At 37.2% G+C, this 21,858-nt stretch overlaps 1 protein-coding gene across 8 annotated transcripts in view; it reads right to left on the reverse strand.

Moving 5' to 3' along the window:
- LOC136846503 (micronuclear linker histone polyprotein-like) overlaps positions 1 to 21,858 on the reverse strand; it is a 625,416-nt gene that overhangs the window by 228,476 nt on the left and 375,082 nt on the right. For all 8 annotated transcript variants that reach the window (XR_010855438.1, XM_067117370.1, XM_067117397.1 and 5 more), the window contains 3 exons: positions 13,137 to 13,203; positions 9,978 to 10,234; positions 3,818 to 5,995 (listed from right to left, as the gene is read on the reverse strand). Coding sequence is in view for 7 of the 8 variants with exons in the window: in XM_067117370.1 (XP_066973471.1) it covers positions 3,818 to 5,995; positions 9,978 to 10,098 (2,299 nt within the window). In the remaining variant the exon portion in view is untranslated. The remainder of the gene's footprint in view (positions 1 to 3,817; positions 5,996 to 9,977; positions 10,235 to 13,136; positions 13,204 to 21,858) is intronic.

Here is a 21,858-nt window from a genome sequence, read left to right on the forward strand (position 1 = left end):
GGTAAAGGATTATATCTAAAATGTTTAAGTTTGTTTCATGAAATTAAAACTTATAGAACTTAACCCCTTAACCCACTAAACTATTCCACATTCAACCATTTTAAAAATAAAATTATGTAAGACAAGAACAACTATCGGCTGTGTTGAAGGCTTATGCTGTACTGCTAATGAACAAGTCCAAAACGTAATATACATGGAAGATATTAAATCAAATAGATCACCTTCAACATATTCACTACAAGGAACTTATGAAAAACATCTTGTATAGCCTTTTCTAGACAAGCTACCAAAATAACATTGGACTTTTGAGATATGAACAGCACATTACTGTAACTGCGGTACTACTTTTCTATGTTATTCTTCTCTTGCCATGGTGTAAAATTCAGCAAATTCAACAAGAGACACCAAATGTTAACCAAAAAGAGGAAATAGTAAATGTGGTGATATCTACAAGATGTAAAATAATGTTCAACAGGGGTTATTTTATCTTTGAAACAGAATATTAAACTGTAATTCTGATCTCATATACAGTGCTCATCTCTAAATCTTAGAGTATAGTTATAACCTCACTATGTGTACCCAATAAAAACACAACACTAAGAGACTAAATTGTTTCATTCAAGCTCATCAACATATACATTCAAGCACACAGAAAACCTGGAGTACTTAGATTTGCCAAATCATCTAAGTGCTGACAGCAACACAACCTTTAAAGAAAAGTTACGGAATCTCTAGAAACTGAGGCCAAGGTTACTACTGTATTACAAATTTTGATTAAAAAAATTCTAAGACCAAGATGAAGACTTCAAATATTTAGAAGGAAAAAATTATACCAAAGCTGCTTTATGTATCTAACAGTAAATATCATCAAGAGTAGAAATATAGCTAAAAATTCAGTTTGTAGTTAAGGGGAGGCAAGCGTCATAGTTCAGTTGAAAAGTAAAAGAATTTTTACTCAGATGTAGTAATCTGTCATAAAAACCAAGATAACTGCTTAAAATGAAATCAGTCTTTCTTGTTTATTCAAGCAGATAAAAAGTGAACAGACATTTAATGTAAATCCTACAAAAAAATATTACCCCTGGCTAAAATTTTTGTAATTTTGCTGCAAAACAAGTAGCTACTTCATATGGATACTGGCCAAAATACTACTATGGTTGAATTAAGCATAACCATCTTCATAGAGCCTCATTCACAAGAATACTGTGATCTGATTTTTGATCTGTAGATTTAATTGAACCCTGACTGATGTAAAAATAAAAAACCATTACAACTGCCCAAGGAAATACTGTACCCCTGGAAGGTTTGACAGAGACTCTTTGTACCTAACTTGAAAAAAAATTCCATGATTTCCCTGGAAGGTTTGACAGAGACTCTTTGTACCTAACTTAAACAAAAATTCCATGATTTCAGATAAGTTAAACATGGCTATTAAATGGGACCAACATCAAGAACATCACTAAAACTATATCTCACAGGTAGGTCCATTTAAACTGATGTATTACATTCAGAAATGTGTACTCTTTTTCTGTCAAAAGAAATAATCAGCACAATTGCTATAGCCCTTGGAATGTTACATAGTAAGAGCCTATAAGGCCATTTTATTCATCCTCATAGTAAGTAGAGAGTCCTCATGCATTCTTTGTATCTTTATTCTCCTTCCCGCTTTCTGTTTAACAGAATACTATGGAATCTTGGGTATGCAGTAAGTACAAGTATTTCTAAGATCAGACATAGGCCAGACAAGATATTTCCACAGTTTGTACATTCAAGAAACTTTCTTAAAATGACTGTCCCTGCTTTTTGTGATCAAGATACTTGGACTGACATGAATCAAATTGTTGTATAATCTAAGAGAAATCAACAAGCAGTGAGACTTTTCAATATACAGGTCCTGAAAAAGTCCCTTACAATGTGACATAATAGGGCATTTTTTATCACAACATTAAAGTGTCAATTTCATGTACTGTTAGGACTGGGACTTTAAAATTCGAAATTATCACAACTGGAATTGTCCTTAAGTAGATTTTACAAAACCACCTTAGCAGTACATAGAAGGAATTTCCAACATTGATAGGTTCCGTTTGTTTTATTAAATACACCAAATAACTGAATTAGTGTTTTATGAACACATTAATGCAGTTTTAGCATCCATGACATTTTCTAGCATACTAGTCACAATGCTTGAATGCAGCAAAATTTACACATTCCACTCAAATATTACATATCAGTTGCTTACGTTTAATGAAAGGATGATGTTACCTTTAAACCAACAGAAACAACTTGACCTAATAAATTAAAATCAGGATCTTATCTGTCTTATATAGCCACAGAGAGAGAGAGAGAGAGAGAGAGAGAGAGAGAGAGAGAGAGAGAGAGAGAGAGAGAGAGAGAGAGAGAGAGAGAGAGAATTTAATGCAGTACCACAATATGTATTACTTTTTGTAAAAAAAATTACTGAGATCCACTCAAATGGTGCAAAAATGCATTCCCTACTTTTAATGAACAAAAAGTTAAACAGCCTTGTGATACAGGAAACTTGCCCAGAGACCTTCCACAGAGAAACAAGACTAAACTGTTTTATGTTATACAACATTACAGAATAAAAGAGCCAGAAATCTGAGAAGGAACTCAGCATACATATACAGTATTGAAGAACTGCTGAGCACTTACTGTGGTGAAGGTGAATTCAACTTGACCCCTTACATTTCATTCATACTACTGCTATAACAGTTAGTCTACATATAAAGTTACCTAGTAATATTGAATGCTAGAGTTAAGAGTTTTTAACTGTATTAATTAATACTAGTGTTGCTATATTTTTCCCTTTGCTTAGCTAGTTACCTACTGCCCTTATGCTCTAGTTTTGCTTTGCTATTTCTCACATCCCTGGTCAAAAAGGTTAAGAGATCTGTTTCAACTTTATATTTGTCTTTTGATTACCACATATAAAATGAATTCCTGTGCAGTGTATTATGACAAGCATTAGATGAACAGGTGAATTCTTGCACTGTTGAATGGGATAGAAATTGAATCAAGAGTCCTGCATGAACACCATGGAATTAAAGGTATGTAATTTAAATTTTAATGACAGTACAGTACCAGTAAGCTACAGCAATTGCTCATTGGTTAACTGATGGAATACCTTAGTAAAATTAACCATCCCCACTCAAGCTCCATTTCAAACCAACTCTTGTCACAGGTTGTCAAACTTTTGAGTCTACTGACTATAAAATACAGTAATATTTTCATGAATTAATTTCAAACACATTTCACTTTCAACGACCATGAAGTCTTGACAATAACAAAATAGAAAAAGAGAATATGCTAGGTTTAATTTCACGACGGTTTCTTGCATCTTCATATACGCAAAAAAACAAGGTGGCATTTTCCACTACTTAGCACAACAATAATCTGGCTGAAATCCAAAATTACTTAAACATTTTGAAACTGGATTAGAACACTCATGAAAGGTCTGGTCACTAATGCCAAGTTACTTAAACTGTATAGTTTTCTTCAAATATCTAATACCATTAGCTCTCATGGCTATAAAGAATTTATGGAAAACAAACTTCCTGAATTACAGTAGATATGTAAAAAAAACCATGAAAATTCATTGTTGGAAAGTTGAAGGCACTTTATTCCCAATAAGGGAAGAGAAGTTCAAAACTTCTACTGTCATAATTTGTGACAAAAGCTGCAGTTTCATACTCTGACATATAGTCCATCAAGAAACTTTGCTCTAAGTAGTACACTAAGGTTTGTGATTTAGAAGAAGCTTAACATTATAACATTCATACAAAAATAAAACACTTACCTTTTCCTTTTTTGCCAACCATTAGGGATGTGGCTCGTCGTAGTTCTTTATTTTCTTTCTTCATATCAGCAGGTGTAAGATTGGGCGGTAGAGTTGAGTGCTTCTTTCTCTTCCCTGAGAGTGTGACTTCTTGTTGTGATGGCTCTGATACAGCTTCTGCCAAATCTTCAATACTTCTGAACCGACCTGATCCATCTCGTGTAAGGGGTATAATAGAGGGGCTTAGTGATGGAAGGCGATTGAACTCTTGTGGAGAGGGCAATGCTGACTCTCTTAGGGAAGACCTCCAAGGCTCTCGAATAATATCTCCATGAATTCGGGTGGAAGCTCTAGATGTGGACGTAAGTTTGGTGGTGGTTGCACGTGTATTGGAACCTGTAGATGAATTTGGAGTTGGCGTTCGACTCCCACTTCTAACTGTATCAGCAATTCTAGATAATAAACGACCTGAACGGCTTCCCTTGGAGCCAATGCTTCCTTGATCTTCTGTTATAACAGCTAAGGTATCAGGCCTTGGTCTTGGCTCTAAATTCTTCAGGTTTTCTAAGAATTCCCTGTCAGTTAAAGGATTATCACTATCTTGAATACTATAATGACTAGCAAGTGATCCGTTGATGGCACTGCTAACCTCACTTCCACTACCAATCTGTTCATTTTGCCCATAAAGATCATCTACATGTGTAATTTTATCGCCTGTACTGTAATGAGAGTAATTTGAAGCAACCTCCAGAATTTCATCCTTCCCTGGGGTACCAGTGTGCAGCCAACTGTTATTTTTGGAAGTGGAGGGAGTTGAAGGTGCTGATCTGAGAGAAGATCTTGATATGTCTCTGTGTGATAAGGGTGTGGGAGTGGTAGGCGTTGCTCTTAAAGATATCCTAGAATGATCTCTGGGTGGATTTGTTCTAGGTGTCCAGTGCATCGACTCATCTCTGGGAGGAGGAGGTGGAGGTACTTCCATTGTTTCTTGCATGGCCACCTCTACTTCATCTCCTTCATCTCTGTTTCTTTCCATATCCTCAGAAGCAACGGATGCATGACTTCGAACTGATTCTTTACCTTTCTTGCTTTCTAGTCTGTTATCTTTTGAACTTTCTGCATCTCTTGGGGAAGTTAACGAAGGTGGGGTTCCTGAAAAGTCTGACCGATTGTCGCTTCCCCCACTTTCATCCGTTCTTGCTGTGCTGACAATTGAACTTATGCCACTGTCTGCCCTTTCCTCATTTGGAGTTTTCTTTGAGGGTGGAGGTGGTTTAAATTTAGGTGGGCTCTCATCCAGACCTTCAATTAATCCTTCTTTCAACAGAGATCTTATTGTTTCAAACTTTTCAGTAGGCTTTGAACCACCAGATCCAGTACTGTTTGAACTTTCTCTAGAATTTTCTCTACTGAAATTATTTGACTCTCCTTTGCTCTCATCTTCTTTCCCATTTCCTTTCGGAATACATTCATTCTCAGGAGACTTAGAAAGGGACTTTTTGACTTTTCCATTAACATCTTTTCTGTCCCTTGCATTACAACCCTTAGATCCTATGCCATTTCCTGGTCCTGATGTTACTGGAGATAATTTTGTCTGTCCATATGAGGAGTTTCTAGCTTGTCCCTCATTCATGTAATCAAACGATGCAGTGGAACTCTCCATGGAGACAAGCGATTCCACTGAATTTTGCCTGAGGGGTCTTTGACTAACAGAGGATGGCCCTGAAGGGCTGGCAGTAGAATCCTCTAGGGAATCGTCTGAAAAACCATTCTCATTGTCAGGTGGAGGTAAACCTTGGTGAAATTCTTTGATCATTGTCTGCAGAGGTGTAGAAGGCGTCTGTGAAGGAGTGGATGACTTTGTAGATTTGGACGTTATAACTGGAGTACTCTGAAGGCTGTCATCACTCAGGGAATCTCTGTTACCGAGCTTCTTTTTCAAAGGATAACCTGGTGAGCCAGAGACATAAAATTGTGAGCCATGGAGAATATCTGATTCATTACCATCTGAATCACCATCAACATCATCATCATCATAATCTGGTGTTGGTGAAGGGGGAGCAGGAATGAACATTCTTGAAGAATCGTTAAATACCCCTGAGACAATAAAAGCACCTCCAGTTGGACGACCTCCACGAGTAACGGTATTGTTGCCCTCTTCTGTAATCACAGGAGCCTCATCAAAGCCACTGTCCTTGCCTGCAAAAGACAAGGTGATATAGCACAAGACTGAAATAATTAATAAAAGTTTGCCAAATCATGCAAAACAATAAACAATACAAAACAAGGCAGGTTGATTCCTATTTAAATCTAAGGCTTTCTTTGTCCTGCATAACTCAAGAGAAACTTTAGAAAGAGACCTCAACAGAATGAATGGGAAATAAAACCTCCTTAATTCTGTTTATACACTGAAGAAACGTGTTATTTGGTCTCAGCATAAAACACTTTATCAGTACATGGTTCTAGTCTGTCACCTAATCAAAATATGGTAATCATCAATTCAAGTACCTCACTATTATTTCTTTCTTTGATTCTGTCCCAAACTCTCTAGTTTTGTAATGATTTCACAATTCCCTTCAGAATTCTACATACTATCATATTTTCTTCATCACATTTTGCTCTAGTATGTGCAAGTTTTAATCCTTCACAGATACAAGTAGACTTCCATTTGAAGCGAACTCCATCATTTCAACTGAACTGAAAATTTGTCATGTACCACACGTGTTAGTATACATACAAGATTTTAACAGCTCCCTAACACCAGTGATGTGCAACATAAGCAGATTTTAATCCATATGGTTCTCTTAAAGAAGATCCAAAATAATTAAGATAATAAATACAATACTGTATTCAGATACAGGTAAGTTTTAACTGTGACAAATACTTTTGATGGAAAGGAATGAATATAAATGAGTTCATTTCTACAAATTATTAAAGACATATGATAACCAGATTCAGAAGAACTGCAAATACCATGATAAAAGCAGAAAACAAACAGCAAGTAATGAACACCCAACAGTTATGAATGAATTTCACACACATCCTATCAAAATCCTGAAAATGTCTGTGGAATACTAAATAATTATAAAAACAAGTATGTACATGTTGCACAGCAACAAAGCATGAATGTAAAGTTTAGTTTGCTTAACCCTAAACATTAAATGCATCCCAGTGGTTAATGTTGTTTGACCTTCACGACAGCCCTTGAAATAATTTCCCTGTACTTGACTCAGCTGAGCTGTTTCTCTTTATTTCATAAAGACCTCTCATTAGTTTGCCCACCATTCATTCTTCCTTCACTTTTTTTTTTACTTTATATGTCAATAAAGTTTCATTCTTTTCAAAAATTTTAACCAAAATTATTTTCTCCCTAACAAACACACTTTTCTTTGTAATTCACCCTGCACACCCAACTCTCTAATTTCATCCAACATCCCCAATTCAAAAAAAACAGTCTTTTCAGTGATTTATTTCACAGATACAAAGCATTTGCTTTTACTAATGCCATAAAACTGGTCTGTATTGAAAACCGAGTGTTACAGAGCTGGCCAAAAATTAGCAAAGTAGTTGTTAAGAAACATGCGAGACTTCTCCCAGACGGGAATGCTCTCTGTATCAATAGCAAAAGCCCATCACTTGCAGACTGTATGCCGATTTCAAACCCTACGAGTTAGCTAGAGGGCAATCACAACAGATCCATCTGACTTTTATGGATGCAGTTCAAAACACAGCAGTGGTATTTAACTCCAGGGATCTTCAGCTGTATGTTCATCTAAATGGAATTCATCATAATGATGGCATGTGGTATCTGGAAATTGACTTTGGTAAGTCTACAGTAATTCTTGGATTATCATTTTCTACTCCACATACAATATAAAGATATGTGGTGTCTGAAGATTAACTTAGATCTCGAGTTGTACTGTCAATCTCCCTTTATAACCCATGTAGAATGGTCAACACTGAAATACTGTACAACTTTATGATGTGTGTGCACATCAAGAAACTGATAAGAAAGCAAGCAAAAATAAATAATTGTAAACCACTCCTTTACTCACTACTACAGGACCTCCTACAAAGACATCTAAATATCTGTACATTGTCTATGAGAGACAATTTTGCAAAAGCTGACAAAACTCCAACATCCCCCTTCTATACCTTGAGCAGTAAACATACTATACCACGACTGACAGAATAGAAATAGTTTTTCAGCTTCACATATTGAAAATTAATTACAAAGCGTTCAGCTCTGATGCTCAGAGGGCATGGTAGCTCTGTCCGATAACCAAAAGGCTCCTGTACTTTTTTTATGTTGCTCTATTTTATGTTGTTCACTGTTTGCAATACAGTACTGACAAGGATAAATGTGGTATCAAGGGAACCTCAATTTTCTTTGTCCAAAAATATTTCTATAATGCTAACATACAGTGTCTCATTTCATTTGCTCCTCCTTGATTCCTCAGGTAAGACAAAATTATAATTTTTTTCAACATCATCATTGTCTTTCTTCTAGTGAAAGTAGTCTTGGAAGACTTTATATCATCCTTAACTACTGGAAGCTTCAGCCTGCTGATTTACAGTATTGGGTTGTCTTTGCTGAGATCATGAGGAGTTTCATCCTAGAATTTGAGTTCTCAATCTCAAACATCCATACAGTTTGTGCTGTTTCCCACTGCTACTGACTATGATCAGCACACACTCACCAAAAGGGTGCTTCCATCTGCATGGGATGAAGTAAAATCTAACTTCCCCCACATGATGTGAAAGCCTCGAGATTTGCAGTGATCTGGAGGATATATGAATTATACAACTGTCAAGATATAACAGAAACAAATGCCCCTTTCGTTGCCTTGGACTACTACTGGCCTTGTGCTAACATAACTGGTCCGGTGAAGACCGCAGGTGCTACTGAGCATGAAAAAGCGGTCAGAACAAGAACGCTAAATCTCTGCACATGAAGCTCAGGTAGGACTACACTGTAACTAGGGGCAAAGACAATGAAATATAATATGTCCACATGAAAAGCTCACCAAAAATTGCCTATCAACTGACAGGTAAGGCAGGAATCTCACCCTACTGAGATGCTAGCATCTCAATTTTGAATCAATCTAATGCTCCAACATGATGCTCCCAATAGTAACAGGCATCAGTAACAGAGATAGGGTTGATTTTATCTGATCACATTATTTATTTTAAAGTCTGCTTCCAAAATACAAGGAACAAATCTTCAAAACCATTTTTGTCCACTTCCAATTAATTTTTCTCAATTTTTTCAAAACATGCTTGTGTTGAAAGCTTCTCATTTAGGTGCACTCATTTCACCATACCAAACTTAGCTTTAATCTCTCTTTACACAAAACCATTCCCATAATTTTCCTTATCCTTTCCACTTGTCCTTTCATACAACCTCTGCTGTTTCTTCAGTCAACAGCATAAAAAAAAAACTGGAAATCATTATAAAAAAAATGTTCATTTCTTCATATTTTCCAAGTCTAGCAGGGTTCTGGATACTATAATCTATATTAGTCATTAGTCTTTTGCATAAATATCAGAAATACCACTTTATTTTTCTATAAGGAGTACTGTATACTGTGCAAGAATCTACTTTACCTTTGTTAAATAAATTCATCTCTTAAGTAACATTCTAAAAAAAGTCAAAATCAGGATCATTTACTTAAAATACACAATTAAACCTTCACATCATGATCTATAATCTTTTTAAACAGTTCTTAACGATATGCAAGGCTATTTCTCATAACCAAAGTACATGTACAGTACTGGATAATGAGTATCCAATTCCCTTCTTAAAATCTTCAGTGTTGTCAACATTAATAATAACATCTTTAAAACTGGAGAAACACTGATTATACATTGTAAGTACTACATGCATTTCCAAATCCTTTTCTTCATGAAATACTGAAGGTGAAATTTTTCTCTGCTTAATTAAAAGAAAAACTACTATACAGTTCACAGAGATTCTTTATAAAGGTGTACTTTATGAGTTTTATTCAACGATTTTAACAAAAGCCTTGCCATTATATAAACAGGACAATGTTTCCCACATGAATACATGAGGATACTTTCAATACAAGACATTCTCGACTCTATTAACTTCTAGAGGGAGAACCCTGTGCAAAGTCAGACAAAATAAACACTGTTAAAGTAAAAAAAAAACTCATCTAACCTGAGGTGAAATGAGGTAAGGAGGATGAATTTTTCATAGGCACACGTGGACTCGATTCCCTGACAGGTTCTCCTACTCTAAATTCTGAAGAATGCGTATGCCGAGTCCCGGAAGGATGCATTGACACCGCGATAACCTGCAACTTTTCTCTTGTTGCTGTTTGTGTTGGTGTTCAGGATTCTTCTCTCTTCTGAAGGAGATGAGAGGCCAGAGCTATCTGAGTGGCCTACAGATGTGAGCCTTCTGCCAAATCGATGCTGCGGAAATAGAGTGAAATACTTTAGTTCACTGAAACAACAACATGCTTGAAGAAAGTCCTAAAATCATTAACAAACTGTTTGCAATTCCCAGCTAACAAATTAAGATTTAAAGAGAACTAAAGAACTGTCTGCAGTACATCAAGATACGTACAAAGTACATTCCTTCCTCTTGTGAACAAAATTTATCCATCAATATATTAATAAACTGACTACGCTTCCTACTTAGTAAGATTACATGGGAAGAAAATTATAATCTAATTATTTAGAGTTCTTTCCCTTGATTAAATTTTTTTTAAATAAAGAAAATTTCAATATCAAGGTAAATCACACATATCAGTTACAATATTCTAACTATGATATATAATGCGTCCAAACCTTGAGAATAATTTGAATGTTTCATAATTACAAAACCTTTATGCCTTAACATCTGATAAGCACACATAACACTGCTAATTTCTATCTAAAGTACGGGAACTGCTCAGTAAATCTCCTCTGTTAGTTGAGAAACCCGTTTCAACTGCCAACGCCTTCACAAGCGCTGGGAGGGAAGTACTGGTTGTCAAATAAATAGGTTACATTTATGGTACGCTGAAGTTATTAAAAAATCTTTTATTATGCAGCCATAAAACAAACTAATCTGTTTAATTCATCATACATTGCTAATTCACTCTACAGTCTTTGTTGAATGTACTCCATGGGTCTAGGATCAGCACTAACCAGTGTATCTTCTACTGCCCGTGACTGAACCCAGCGTTTCTTTAAGAGTAAATGTTTTTGATATACCCAGGAAACTTACTCCTAATTCTTCACGTTGTTGTATGTTGAGAGAGAGAGAGAGAGAGAGAGAGAGAGAGAGAGAGAGAGAGAGAGGCTCGTAACGCCAACGAATCTAGAGGAGTTAGTCATACACTTATGAGCATCATTTTCTTGTACAGCCCACTGAGAGAAAACGTACCTACATGAAAAATTGTCAGGGAGACTACGTTATAAAATCTCATCACAGAAAATGGGAATAAGAGTATTCTAGCACAAGCTTTCATTTTAGGAATTCAAATCGGTAAAACTGAAGATTACTATATAAAAATTATATAGAAATCGACATGCCGCGGAATTCAAAATAAAGAGAATAACTTGGTTCTGGTTCTATCTGATTTTATGAAGTTTAATCTGTTAAGCCAACCACAGAACAATTTCGACCATTCAGAACTTGGAGCAGTGAAAAGAAAATCCCAGTTACACTAAGAATTAACAGTCAGAGAAGTCGGACAACAAGACGGAAGAAAGGAATGAGGAATGGATGTAAAGTAAAAGGGTGAAAAAAATGTGAAGTGTAAGGAAATAAATGATCTTGCGTCCTAAATAAGTAATTACCAATAAGGCTTAACTAACGCATATTTATGCGTCCTTCATCGCCCATTATTACTATTTAATAATAATTATATATAGACTTATACTAATCTAAATTAGGCAATAAGACCATTTACTTACCAAAAAAAAGGAATTGCTTATTACTTAATCATAATTATTATAAATTTACTTAACGTGAATATTAAATCCCTTTATTCTATCGAATAGTTGGGAATAAATTTCTAACTGCAGCTGGGGGCCGAAGGGACGCTGCAAACACACTTAAGTAATGCCTACAACGCACCATGTGAGGTTCACTGACGGCAGTATCCCCTCCGGGGACGAATAAATTAGTATTCTATAAAATGACAAACTATAAACATAAAAGAAGGCCTTGGCAATCATGTTCACAAGTTCAGTAACTTGGCGTAACACTAAACTAATCAAAGGAGTAATCTACCTGGGACGAAGTTAACAATTGCCCTCTTGGTTCCCTCCGACAGCCTTCTAACGATCCCCACCCCCACCCCCATCCCCGCGCCCCCAGCCTCTACACGACAAAGTTCGCCTGCTAATTTACAATTTCTTTCTTGCCTTTTCTCAGTCAATCATTACCGATACTTTTCCGTAGAAGGTACTGACTCTGTCTGTCTCCAGTGAATATTAAGCTAAAATTTAAGGAGCGATATGCATTACAAAGTATTCAGATAATATTCCATCCCTGTATCCCGTTTTACAGATTCTACATATGAATGAACGATTAATAATAATGAATTTGATTCCTTGAAATAAGTAACTGAACATCATTTAAATTACTCTAAGTATTCTTTTGTTCACATAAGCAGGACACTAGTTCAACTGCATACGCACACATAAAACTGACGACCTTTGCGGTGTAAACATATTTGCATATGTATATTAACACTTGCGCATTACGTCTCTGTTGACTGGACTGGTCCAGAGGCACTCTTATTCCCTTTAATGCCATGTCCCTTGGGGCAAGGTCTAGTGCTGGCACAATGCTGTCAAAGACTAAACCCACAAACTCAGTGCACTGCTAATTTGTCCGACGCAAAGCGAATGCTCGTTTGCAAACTTCTGAGCCATGTGCAGGAACTCCCTCGAAAAAATCGCCGTCAAGGTTAGATAATACTGTACCATCGTATGCTATTTCGAGCTATCTCTAGGGGTATCTCTTTAAGAAGACTTTAGGGGTCTTTTTCCTTAAGAAAATTTGAGGAGCCTTTTCCCTTAAGAAAGTGTCAGGGGTCTTTTTCTTTCAAAAAAAAAAATAAGGGTCTTTCTTAATGAAAACTTTAGGAGTCTTTCTTCAAGAAAATTTTAGGGGTCTTTCTGTAAGATAATGTTAGGAGTCCTTTTCTTCAAGAAAACTTGAGGGATATTTCTCTTTAAAAAAATTCGAGGGTTCTTATTCTTCAAGAAAATTTTAGGGGTCTTTATCCTTAATAAAATTTTAGGGGTCTTTTTCTTTAAAAAAATTTAAGGTTCTTCTTTAAGAAAATTTTTTGACACTAAGACACAGGTAACTCACCTGCTGAGGGTAGCCACCTCCTCCTTCATCATTGGCGTCGTCATCTCCGCTACTTCTACTGGGATTCCTGAAATAAAAGAAAAAGTATTATTATTACTATTAGTATTATTTTTATTTTTATTATTATTATTATTATTATTATTATTATTATTATTATTATTATTATTATTATTATTATTATTATTATTACGACCCAAACAACAATCCTAGTTGGAAAATAAGAATGGAAAACCTAAATGGTCCCAAACGGGAAAGCAGTCCAGTACAGAAAAGGAATAAAGAAGCCAGTACCAAATTTGAGACAGAAATAACAGAAAAAAGACGATAAATAACAACTAAACAAATATATGACAAAGTACAATTAAGAAGACTAACAGAAAATAAACTATGGAGTGAGACCTATAATGTCAGCCTACCCAACGAAAAGGTCATACCTGTAATGTGAATATTTGCAGTTAATATCTATAATAATGACTGTTATTAACTTTTTCACTTCAGGAAAAACCATACTATCACACATTAAGGAACAGACTCCATGTATAATTCACTAGATTACTTCGTGTGCTCTCCATAATTCAAAGGGTCTCACGGTTACAAATATGGGATAGAATAGAATATAGCATTTAGGCCAAAGGTCAAGCGCTGGGACCTACGAGGTCATTCAGCGCTGAAATGGAAATTGACAGTGAAAGGTTTGAAAGGTGTAACAGGAGGAGAACCTCGCAGTTGCATTATGAATCAATCGTTAGAGAGGGTGGAAAGTCGGATGGAAGAAAGAATATGAACGGAGGCACAGTAAAAGGAATGAAAGGGGTTGCAACTAGAGGCCGAAGGGACGCCGCAAAGACCTTTAAGTAATGCCAACAGTGCATCACGTGAGGCTCACTGACGACACTACCCTCCCCTACGTATAGCAAATAAAGGATGGAAATTAGGCTGAATGTTCATTTCATTATGTTCCACATATCAGAGCACATTCCCACTCGGAAGACTTCACAGTCCTACAGGCGTTTGCACAGCTGAGAGTTCCGTTCTTCTAAAAAGATTGATTTTGTTCATGGTTTGGCGCCGCGAAGGAATCGCTGCATCGAAAAACCTCACTGTGTGATTAACGGTCAGTCTTGCTCTGCGTGGTCTTTCGGAAACTTGATAGATGATCGACTCGGTCAACTGGCAGCACTCGGGCCTCAGTGTGGTGCGTTGCCGCTCGCACCAGATGCATCTGTCAAACTCGTTTTACATCTCTATCCAGCCGTGTGGTTGTACAAAATCCAGTGGGTGTGGCCTTTATACATTACCGACTATGGGATTCTATATTCATCCATAATCGATGAATGATAAATACTTCTTACTATTTTACAGACTAAATATATATATCTATATATAAATAAATTTTATCACAGCAAAGTTACAAATGTCGTTTCATATCTAATTCACGCTACTTTGGGCACCAAACTATTTGACACTTATAATTCCCCTTCGGTGATATTCCCGAAGTAGCGCGAATTGGATATTAAACGACATTTGTAGCTTAATACTTGTATATTATGTATACACAAACACACACACACACACACGCACACACACATATACATACATATATATATATATATATATATATATATATATATATATATATATATATATATATATATATATATAAAATTAATTTCGAATATAAAGGTTACACGGGTGTACAGGAAGGCGTCACCACATCAATGTTGAGTGTTCTACAATTTTGCAATAAATTCAGCGTTGTTTTTAGCAACAGTTTCAGAATTTTTATGATCTCAAATACGATTATAGTCACCGAAAAATAACCCCATAAAATATTTTCAAATGGATACAATTTCAATATTTGCATGAGGAGCGCATTATCCACTCACGCCAAATTACTCGTGGGAGGCACAATTTCTTTTTATTCCTCTTAAAAGCTCCTACTTTCTGGGAGAATAATGTCACTTGTACCCAATCTAAAATGGCTTTTGACCTCCACAGAGAGAGAGAGAGAGAGAGAGAGAGAGAGAGAGAGAGAGAGAGAGAGAGAGAGAGAGAGAGAGAGTTCATATCCTGCTTATTAGCTCACGTGAATTTTTATTATTTTCAAAACAATCCAGTCACGATCTACGAAGCATATTTACCTACTGGCTGGCCGGACGTGCAGAGCCACCTACCGGCCAAAATATGAACTGCTTTGGATCATCAGAATAATGAATACACTGGGGCTCCTTATTAAATTTAAGTTTGCTTTGACATACCAATTTTGGTGTCGTAGGAGGAGGAGGAGGAGGAGGAGGAGGAGGAGGAGGAGCAAGAGATGGGAGAGAGGGAGGGTTATAGGGAGAAAGAATTGGTGGAGGAGGAGGAGGAGGAGGAAGAGAGGGGGGAGGGGAAGCAAGAGATGGGAGAGAGGAAGGGTTATAGAGGGAAAAGGGTGGAGGAGGAGGAGGAGGAGGAGGAGGAGGAGGAGGAGGAGGAGGAGGAGGAGGAGGAGGAGGAGGAGGAGGAGGAGGAGGAGGAGGAGGAGAAGCAAGAGATGGGAGAGGGAGGGAGGGTTATAAAGAGAAAGAATTGGGCAGGGTGAGGGCACGTGGGGGGGAGGGGACGGGGGTGAATTAGGGGACAGGGGTGGGGTGGGGGGGAGGGGGAGGGAGGAGCACCCTTTTAAATTTCTGCCAAACATTCACTTAACTCCGGAGTAAATTTGACCAAGATGCTGCGGGAGAAAGCCTTCATTCATTACAGAAGCAAATTTCCTTAATGGAACCTTATTAAAAGCAGCGAGATAAAATATACGCGATGCAGGGCGGCTCAGCTCTCCGAAAATGGCTTAAGCATTAGCAATTCCTTCCTCGAGAGAAGAGGATGAAAAACAAAAAAGAGAGAGGGAGAGAGGTACAGGACACATAAGAGACAAGTTTAGGTACACAGGCGACGCGCGCATGTCAGACCTGTCTAAAAATGATGTTTATGTCAGCTGATTACGGTGCTAACCGTAAGCTAATCATCTGAGGCCATGGAATGAATATGCTGAAGTATTTCACTGGCAGACAGAAGCGAATATAAATAAAATGACAACAATTCCACAGGTGAACAGTAGCGAGGCAGGAATAAGAACGGGGGGTAAGTGTTTAAGAGGCAAACAGCAACCTCGGAGTTGATTGTGCATGCGGAACGCTCGCCAAAATAAATATTAAGCCACACACACACACACACACACACACAGCGTTTACAATATGCCTTACACTAATGCATTCTGTCTTCATTGATCATGGATGCCTTTTCCGGATATCTGACCACTCATTGTTTTGATCGATTCTGGGGCGTTCATGAATTAACCTCGCCTTTCCTATGCTTATATAAAGTCTTCATGTGCTGCATGCAAAGCAAATGAGAATATACTTCAAAAACTATTATCACAGTTGGTCATAAGAAGGGAGCATTCCTATTTATTCTTTGCAAGATTAAGTTCCTTGTGATCTATAACAAATCACTATAGTAAAACAAGTAAATAATGGGCCGAAGTTTCTTCGGCTCACTCGAGTTTTCTGTACAGCGTATAATGCTGTATGAGCCGAGGCCCATGAAGCTTTCAGCCACGGCCCGGTGGTGTCCTGTCCTACAGCGTTGTCACACGCACGATCATGGCTAACTTTAACCTTAAATAAAATCAAAACTATTGACGCTACAGGGCTGCAATTTGGCATGTTTGATGATTGGAGGGTGGGTGATCAACATACCAATTTGCAGCCCCCTAGCCATAGTAGTTTTTAATATCTGAGGGCGGACGGACAAATGCGGACGGACAGACAAAGCCATCTCAACAGTTTTCTTTCACAGAAAACTACAAATGATGAAACCTGATCGTAATCACTTTTACTTCAAAGAGACTGAGGAGATGAACTTCTCACGCTGTCAAGACGAAAGAGAAGTCCTCTTGATTACAAATCCGTCGTTGCAAGGTATTCTGTCACAAAGACAGCGAAGACAAAAATACTTCCTGCACTATTATATTCCACAGACAGCAAGTCGGGATGAATTCTCTCTCTGGATATTTCGCCCGAAAGTCATCTGAGAAGCCCTCAGGTACCAGAACAGAAAAATGAAGGTGGAAGGGTTTCGGGTGCGTGGCCTTCCGAGATACGTCAACAAGACAAGACTTTATTCTCAGCCATAAAAATAATGGGTGCAATTGTTGGGCAACGATGCAGGCGACAGACTGAACAAACAGGCAAAAACCATCAGAGAGAAAAGACAAATATTTTTTTTTTTATACTCCTGCTCCTCTCTTAAGGGGGCATCGCATACAGTGTGCCTTGATCGGCTGACTGTATAGCAGACGGTCACTCGAGGTTCTTTGCAGCCTCCATTCTCTATGTCCTTGCTACACTGCTTCCTGCCTTTTTAGTTTTAACCCGTTCCTTTCTTGTCTCTCCCAGCTTAGCTGTTCAGCTTCTTTAACATTCCCTTGCTTTAATTATAATCTTCGTTTTAAGAACAAATAATTCGGGCGAGCACTATGATACTCTTGAAAAAATATTAATGATAATTAAAAAATACTTATAGTAGCATGAGTCTTCAAATTGAGAAACAAACCCACAGTTATGTATATGTATACATATTTAATTAAAGATAAAACTGTACAGATACCTTTCGGGAATCTGGAATCTGTACATATATATATTATATATATATATATATATATATATATATATATATATATATATATATATATATACATGTATAATATATATAAATATATAAATATATATATATATATATATATATATATATATATATATATATATATATATATATATAATAATCATATATAAATGTATATACATATCACTGTGGATTTATTTCTGCAATAATAATAATAATAATAATAATAATAATAATAATAATAATAAATAGCTCTTAAGTTCTTTTCAAGTATGTTCCCTTGCCTAAAATCGACGCTTCCCCTTCAAATTCTCAATATGACTTCGAATATACTGTAAATATAGCTTCTCTCATAAGCCACCTTAATATCTTCTTACCTGAGCACACCTCGTTAGCGCAGGTAATTTTGGGAGAGAAACTATAAGTAATTTAAAACCCATCATCAACAGGAAACAAGTAAAAAATGCACCGATGTTTCTTCGGCGCAGTCGAGTTTTCTGTGCAGCCGCAACAGCGTATAATCAAGGCCACTAAAAATAGATCTATCTTTCGGTGGTCTCGGTCTAACGATGTATGAACCGCGCCCCATGAAGCTTTAACCACGGGCCTGTGGTGGCCTGTCGTATATCGTTGCCAGATGCACGATTATGGCGAACTTTAACCTTAAATAACATACACACTACTGAGGCTAGAGGGCTGCTGCAATTTGGTATGTTTGATGATTGGAGGGTGGGTGATCAACATACCAATTTGCAGCCCTCTAGCCTCAGTAGTTTTTAAGATCTGAGGGCGGACAGAAAAAGTTCGGACAGAATGAAGTGCGGACGGACAGACAAAGCCGGCACAATAGCTTTCTTTTACAGAAAACTAAAATTACACGAACGACAATAATGGATTTAAAAAAAAAATAAGAGAAGACAACGAGTAAATAAGATAAACAAACAGATCAATGAATAAACAAAAAATTAAAATAAATAGATAAATTTCGAAGCCACCTGCCGGGCCTCAGCGAACGAGCAATTATTGGCTGGATGGAAACCCATTCGTTCATTTCTTAAATTAAATTAGCAACATGAATGTGTTTCGGAGAGAGAGAGAGAGAGAGAGAGAGAGAGAGAGAGAGAGAGAGAGAGAGAGAGAGAGAGAGAGAGAGAGAGAGAGCATACCTGCAGAATGTTTCAACCCTAGCAGGTTGCAAGATTACTTCGAGGTCTCCTAGTCTCAGAGAGAGAGAGAGAGAGAGAGAGAGAGAGAGAGAGAGAGAGAGAGAGAGAGAGAGAGAGAGAGAGAGAGAGAGCATGCCTGCAGATGGTTTCGACCCTGGCAGGTTTGAAATTACTTCTTCGAGGTCTCTTGGTCTTAGAGAGAGAGAGAGAGAGAGAGCGCATACCTGCAGAAGGTTTCAACCCTAGCAGGTTGCGAGATTACTTCTTCGAGGTCTCATGGTCTTAGGGAGAGAGAGAGAGAGAGAGAGAGAGAGAGAGAGAGAGAGAGAGAGAGAGAGATCATTATGTTTTTTTTTTAGATCGTTTTTCTTAATATGCCGTGTCTTATTTCAAAGGACATTTTTCATGCAATACGTTTTAATCTCTTTTCCGTGGATTATAAGGCTTCATAGTGTAGTCTTTTCACAAATTTCACAAATTTAGCGTAGTCTTTTCACAAATTCCGTAAAGGCTGATTTTATTATAAAAGTATCCGCTTACCGTTTAAAATGGAACACAGTGACTGATTGTATACGATCATGGCTGCGGTTTGAACACACATTAGCAGACCCGCATAATATCTTTTAGTTTTGTGAGATATCAGTTCCCTTTACATCTTCCTTTAGAAGCCATATTATTATTATTATTATTATTATTATTATTATTATTATTATTATTCAGAACATGAACCCTATTCATATGGAACAAGCCCACAATAGGGGCCACTGACTTGAAATTCAAGCTTACAAAGATGATGATTATTATTATTATTATTATTATTATTACTCAGAAGATGGACCCTTTTCACATGAAAGAAGCCCACAAGGGCCACTGAATTAAAATTCAAGCTTCCAAAGATTATTATTATTATTATTATTACAGAACACGAACCCTATTCACATGGAACAAGCCCACCACAGGGGCCACTGACTCGAAATTCAATCCTCCAAAGAATATCAAATCTCAAGTAGGGAAATTAACAGAAGAAGAAAGAAAACCTTCGGGAGCTTTCTTAGGACGGAAATTAATGGCTCGCTCCATCTTTCCTCCAAAGTATTTAGCCAAGGTAGACAAAACTTTTAGGAGAAATATTTTTAATGCTAATGACTCTCTCTGGTGTCAGCCCCTGATTAATGGCCGCCTCGACTGATGTTCCTCTAGAATGAAAGAAACAGGAAAACTTTCAGAACAATATAGAAGATTTCGGAAGTTCTGGGGACTGTATTCGGGAGAGTATTTCAAAGATTTTTTTTAACAGATTTTATGAAATTCAAACCAGGCACTGGAGTACTTGCGGCCAGTCAGGGCTTTTGACAGTGAAAAGGAGGAGTTGGAGTGGTTGAACAGCAAGATAAAGAGATCCGGAAAATAAATGAAATGAAGTACAAGGATCTTGAGACGGAACTAGGAGAGAACACCACGGCTGCACGAAGAAGTGATGGTTTGAGAAGTTGGACAGCAATACTGAAGAAAAAAAGTGGGATTGGAAGTAACATAAAATGTTAAAAAGTGGGTGCAGCTATTGGTCAAAGGGACGTCACAGACACCCTTCAGTAATGCCTACAGTGCACCACGTAAGGTGCACTGACGGCACTATAACCCCCCTACGGAGATTAAACCATAATGACGAGCCAGCGAATGCTGGAAAACCTACAAATGCGGGTGGCATGGAAGTAGGAGGAGAAAAACTGACAAAAACTGACAAAATAAGAAAGGGCATACTCTAGACGTCCAGTACACCACCACCGTCACGTGAGTGTCTCTTTTTCCTGAGTAGTAAGACAACGATGAGTCAGGAACGACGGAGAACTCTGCTCAAGGTGAGTGTCAATTTAGCAACGCCATATGGCGTATGACACTTCCTCCTCCTCCTCCCCCCCTCCCCCACCTCTTGCTGGGGAGAAACCATCATGGAAGAAGAATAAACAGAGACTTACAGTCAACGGATGAGACTTGGGGAGCAGCTATGATCATGGACGAAGAATAAACGTGTGTTAGGGCTAGAAATCCTCTCCCTCTCTCTCTCTCTCTCTCTCTCTCTCTGAGTAAGATGGTTGGTCAATAAAATTGAGAACAATAAAGGTTTTCTGAACAGTCTAGCAAGAGTATCGTTCATTCCCATAAGGCCCCCCTTGCGACAGGACTACGGAGATTATTGGAGCTTCTCTTGAACTCTCTCTCTCTCTCTCTCTCTCTCTCTCTCTCTCTCTCTCTCTCGTTTAATAACACATTCATTATCCAATATCGGGATATCAAAAACAACCCTTGTAACCGATAACAAAGCCTTATCTGCTTACACCTAATTAATGTATCAAAGTTATTCACTAAGTAGCCTTTCCGTTGAACGAATGAACAAACACGAAAACTATGAAGGTTTGACTAATTAAACTATTCCAGGAACAATCAGTGACAGAAGCGATAAAATAAAAATAAAATATAAATAAAACTAAGTAGTAAGGCCGTATTCAACGTTGGTTAATAAAATCACGAAACATTAGAACAATCAGTATCATTATCACCAGTTTCCATATATATATACATATATATATATATATATATATATATATATATATATATATATATATATATATATATATATATATATATATATATATATATATATATATATATATATATATATATATATATATTCTTTTCCAAGACCGGAAAAAGGAATACCGACAGGAAGGCTAAAATGGCAGGGGCTTACTTCCAAGGTAGCAATGGCCCTGGAAAAGCAGAAGCAAGGAAAGAATACCAAAGGTTGGCGTGAATATATATTTGAGAGACATTACTCTTGATTTCAAATATTAGTCAAAAGAAACAAAATGACCGTCGTTTCCTGGTGTCAG

The sequence above is a fragment of the Macrobrachium rosenbergii genome, chromosome 2, assembly GCF_040412425.1.
Source record: "Macrobrachium rosenbergii isolate ZJJX-2024 chromosome 2, ASM4041242v1, whole genome shotgun sequence".
NCBI lineage: Eukaryota > Metazoa > Arthropoda > Malacostraca > Decapoda > Palaemonidae > Macrobrachium > Macrobrachium rosenbergii.